Below are 5,376 nucleotides of genomic sequence, written 5' to 3' on the forward strand. Positions count from 1 at the left end.
AAGAAAGAAATCACCTGACCAATTCCTTCACGAGAAAACCACATGATTTAATCATTGACAAGTCATCTCGTCAAGTCATCACTGCCTATTCAAATACCGCCTAAAATTCGATCCAATACCGTCGAGCAGTTTTCCCTATGAAAATGATGTATCGGGCCAGAAGTGGGTTGGGCATTGTGGTGGACTTGCACGCGCGACAATACAAACTGATCGACTATTTCTGGGCGATTCCTATTTCGTACCTATTGCAAGTGCCTCTGTACTCGATCTTAAGATGATGTATCGGCTCAGTCTCTCGAAGGTTTATAAGGATAAGATGTGCGTTTATAAGGTTGAGTGTATGTGCGTAAGTGTGAGTGTATGTGTTTGGACTGTATATAAAAAACTAACCTACCATGTAACCCCACAAACGCCCTGTCCTCTGCCTGTGCCGGTCCATTCCACTTTTTTCCCACCAGTTTTTAAAATGTTCTAGAACCTTCTTTGAACCTTTTTTTTATTTTTTCCTTTCGTTTTCTCGTTCTTTTTTTTGTTTTTTCATATTTATTTTTATTTCTCCTTTTACCTTTCCTTTTCAAATCCGTGATTTTTTCCCAAACTCGTTAACTTCTTTGAATTTATGAAGTTTTTTCAATTTGTGATTTTTCAATTTTTTTGCACAATTATAAATTTGGAAACAATTTGTAAATTCATGATTATCAAAAATACCAGCATAGTTTTCAAATTCATGAACATATTTCATGTTCAATACATGTTTTAAATTGATGAAATATTTTTTAAATGCATTCAAAATCCTTGAAACTTGGGATCAATTTGAAAATCCATGAATATTTTTTGAATTTTGTGTGCATTTTATGAATAGACAAATATTTCCAGAAAACAGTTTATCTAATTCAAGGAATATTTCCATACTGTTCATGTTTGGTTCATACCGGTTTTGTATGCTTTTCTGTTTTATTTATTTATTTGTTTCCTTTGCTTTTTTAATAAACTAGATTTTCTAACTTTTTTGCGGAAAAAAAGTCTTGATTTTGAAAGAATATTCGTGTTGTCAGAAAATGTTCCCATTTTGGCAGGGATTTTTTTTGAAAAAAGTTTAGAAGATATATAATTTTTTTAAATGTTCAGATTTTAGATAATGTGTTCGGAATTTCAAAAAATATTTCTCACTCGGATTTTACTAAATCAGTAATAATTTATATGGATTGGAGGGAGTAGCGTTTTCACAAAAAATTCCAGTTTTTTAAAAAATATTTGGATTTTATAATATATATATATATATGTTTTTTAAAACATATTTGACATTTTCAAAAGTTGCATTTCAAAATAATGTTTGTGCTTTTTCCAAACAAATGTTCTCTAGTTTTAAAAAAAATCACTTTTCTATTTTTTTCGTTTTCTAAACTGAATAGAAAACCAGCAAAAAAAGGACGCCCGCTACCATGCCCAGTTCACTACAGTGCACCGGCTCTACACAGTTCCTTGGTTCGCTAAATCGGGTGGGCTAGCCCAGTCGGGAGTTTGTCGTGCGAAGCGCGACAGTTTGACACAATTGAACATTGCCCAGTACCATGGAGTCAATTACGTTGGAGTTAACAGATCGATCCATCGGGTCTCGTATGTGAGCTGTCTAGATTAGGGTTTCCTGTGCCACCGTCGCCGCTGCCAATTTAGGCCCCCTCGCCTCCGGCTGCCATCTTGGCGCTGAGAGGTGGGGGGACCTCGGATCTTCAAGACCTCTATGTTCTTCGTCAACGTCTAGTAATCATCATAGTTTTGTGAGAATGATTAAATCTCCTCTTGTTTTTTGGCGGTGCCATGAGATTAGAGAGTTGCTTTTAGGAAACCATTAATGCCAATGTTCGTGCGGTTGAAAGAGTAACAACATCGTTGCTTCAGTCCAGTTGCAGCCACTTTACCGAAGTCTTTGAAGTATTTCTTCAAGATTGATACCACGAAGAAGGTGTTTTGAACAGCTTTCATTGTAATTCTTAGTCGTTGGAGTTACTTTGTATTTCCTTAAATCTTAGATTTAAATCAGTGTACCTGTAATTGTTATGCCTATGAATAAAGTTACTGGTGTTTTGGAAAAAATTACGTTGGGGTCCACGTCCGGCTCGGACTAGAACCGATTAGTTGGACTTGTAAACAAACCGTGAGAAGAGACCAAAGATATAGTACTACGTTGCTGCCATCAAATCGCCTGTGTTCGAGCTCCCTAATTAGCCTTTTGTGTACGTACGCGTGCATCAACTCAGCGTAATCAGCTACATCTACGAGCCAACAGAGCACTCCCGGCCGTGTGTTCCTTCCCCAAGCTACATCTTTTGCCTTGCCTTGGCGGCGTACGTCGACATGAAACGCCAACAACACGGCGAGGTGGACGCCGGAATATGCCGCCGCCGTAGCCCACGTCTCCATCCCCAAATCCATGCCAGTGACGTGGGCGCCACAGTGGCCCGCCGACGCAGCACGCGTCTCCATCCTCAGATCCACACGAGCGACGAGGGAGCCCGACTCATCGACCGCCGCCGCCGCCGCCATGGCAGCTTGCTGGACAACGACCACGATATGCTCTGGGAGATCCTACTCCGCCTCCCGCCGCAGCCGTCCTCCCTGCTGCGTGCATGCGCGGTCTGCAAGCGTTGGCGACGCGTTGCCACTGACCCCAAGTTCCTCCGTTGCTTCCATGCCCACCACCGGAAGGCACCCCTCCTCGGCTTGCTCGTGTGTCGCAACAGCCACAAGAACGTGTTCCACCCCGTACTTGAATCCTCCCGACCGCATCCCTCGGAAACGCTTCACCCTTGGATGCTACAGTAAAATACGTTACAGTGTGCCCAGTTGCCGCCATGGTCGCATCCTCGTCAAAGACTCAAAGAATAATGAGGCCGTTCTGTGCGACCCCATCACAGGCGAGCAGCACCGCATGCCTGTTCCGCCGGGATTCGACATGACCTATCTCAGCGGGGCGGTGCTCTGCACCGCCGGCGATCAGGGACATGTGCACGGCAGCTGCCATGCCAGCCCCTTCAAAGTGGTCCTGTTGTCCATGTTCATACACGATGATCGACGACCTCTGGCCCGTGTTTTCTCCTCACAGACCGGCAGGTGGGGCAATCTCATCTCAATAGAGACTCAACCTAAGACAATGTATGGTCCTTGTTGCCCCGACACCCTTGTTGGCAATGTGATTTACTGGTTGTCTAGGTATGGGAGAGACGATGTAGTTGAGTTTGATTTGGAGGGGCAGAAGCTTACCCTGATCAAGGGGCCTCACAGTATGAATAATTTTAGCATATGTCAGTGCCAGATTATACGAACAGATGATTGTATTGTTGGTGTTGCCATGTTGTCTTACCAGGACATTCAAGTGTGGCAGAGGGAGGTCAATTCTGAAGGTGTTTCCATATGGTTGGTCCAAAAGACAGTTGCATTGCATACCATTCCGAAGACCCTTCCCCAAATTTCGGAAACAATGCCATGGAACAAACTGATGGGGTATGATGAGGATACCAATGCAATGATTTTATATATGCACGATAGTGCCTATATGGTTCAACTCAAGTCAATACATTCCACCAAAATTGATGTACCATGTTCTACGAAGTACTATCCTTTCATGAGTTTCTACCTACCAGGTGATCACTCATCCTTTGTCTTTATATATAGTAGGAGTAGGCTAATCTAGTTATTTTTGTAAATAATTGCTCAGATAATGTTATTGTGATTCTTAAATGTTCACTTACACTTGAACTTAGTATGTAAATTCTGGTAATAAAAGCTTAGTAATTGTCCCTATGCTAGATGGATGAACTCATAGCCACATTATTTTAGTATGTGTTATCTTTTAATATGGTTGTTTTCTTTCCCAGAAAATATCAAATCAAATGTCAAATGTTAACTTAGTTAATACTATGTATGGAATCTCAAGGCTAGATATTTTGTATCCGTTATTATTTCTTCTGAATTTGTACTGAACTTAACTCCAACAAAACAAATTTGGTTCAATACATGCTTACTAAAATCATAGTGATTTTGTCATTTGTTCATGGCCGTTAATGGCCAATCCTACCGGTGAATATTTGTCATAATTTTGTCTTATAACACACCTATAAATATATGTTATATAAGTGAATTATTTTGCGCGGGTTATACTTGCCAGCTCTAATTGCCACTTGTTACCCTCTCTTATCAATTTGTCTCTATCGTGGAACTGTTGTTAATTGTCGGAATTCTTATGCTTATAGGCACAACCGTTGCTGGTGGAACTAATGGAGCAAAAAAGTTAGGATGATTGTCTGGTTTGATCTGCTAATGTGCTAAAACGGTTCAACGGGTAAGAAGATCTTCTGAATATAATTTGTGAGTTTTGAAATGTTTGATTTTTCTCTTTGGAAGATATGTGACAGACAATGTGGGTAGCATGCACCATCAAAATATTGCCCATGTGGATGACATTTGGATTCGCACATGCTAACAACATAGAGTAACAATTAAAATGGCGACGACCCTGCGTGTTGGAGCATAAATGATACGTTGATAATCCAGATCTTATATGCCCATAGTTCTCCCTTGGTTTTCTACCATAATAAGTAATATATCCGTAGCCCATTTTGCTATTACACACATTAGTCAGCTCTTTTAACTCCATCACCTACAAAAATTATGTCAAAAGGGTGAAGGATTTACATACACGCAGGTAATACTTTGTCGATATCTGCATCAGGTTACTAACAAATTAACACTTTTCATTTCTCCAGGTGAAGGGTGCTGCAATTTTTAGTTGTTACCAAGTTTCTCGCATCACATCAAATGTGCTCGGCGGTGTTTATATGTTATCTTCAAAAATGTAATTGTGCCTTATTCTAGTCAAGTAGGTAATGTAGCAAGATGCTTTTGAATACCTAACTTGGGGTATCATTTCAAGTAGTATCTCGTCACGCCTTTCATTTTTTACATGTGTGTGCTTGGCAGTCTTATCTTCATCCAGGAGACTATCTACCCCAGGTATTTGCATGTTTGTGTGCTCACCTTTGGTTTGAAATGAACGACATCGCTCGTCAGCCATGGTTCAAAAATATGTGTTGCATGTGCTTGGCAGCTCTAGGAATGCCATGACGTTGCTCTATAATTTTATTTTGTTTTTAAAAATTCAAGATCTGTTGCAGATGAAATAAGCATTATATCAATTGAAATGAAGCCCGGTAGGCACAATTTTAGTGTTGGTCAGGAAGTTGCATCAATGTTTACATGACTAAAACTATTGATGTAGAAGTTTCAATGGTAGAGATGGGACTTTCTTACCCTGGGAGTGAAGTTGTTGTTGTTGTCCAGTTAGCTTAGTGGTTCATATGAGCTAGAGGACTCTTCATT

General features: G+C 40.5%; 1 protein-coding gene across 1 annotated transcript; it reads left to right on the forward strand.

The window, feature by feature from the left end:
• The first annotated feature begins 2,207 nt into the window (after positions 1 to 2,207).
• On the forward strand, positions 2,208 to 5,000 carry LOC123172330 (uncharacterized). The gene is made up of 3 exons (XM_044589319.1): positions 2,208 to 3,641; positions 4,251 to 4,339; positions 4,764 to 5,000. Exons 1-2 carry the CDS (start codon positions 2,432 to 2,434, stop codon positions 4,295 to 4,297), a joined length of 1,257 nt encoding a protein of 418 aa, XP_044445254.1. The 5' UTR covers positions 2,208 to 2,431; the 3' UTR covers positions 4,298 to 4,339; positions 4,764 to 5,000.
• Positions 5,001 to 5,376: the final 376 nt, after the last annotated feature.

Source organism: Triticum aestivum, unplaced genomic scaffold (genome assembly GCF_018294505.1).
Source record: "Triticum aestivum cultivar Chinese Spring unplaced genomic scaffold, IWGSC CS RefSeq v2.1 scaffold84209, whole genome shotgun sequence".
NCBI classification, from domain to species: Eukaryota; Viridiplantae; Streptophyta; class Magnoliopsida; order Poales; family Poaceae; genus Triticum; species Triticum aestivum.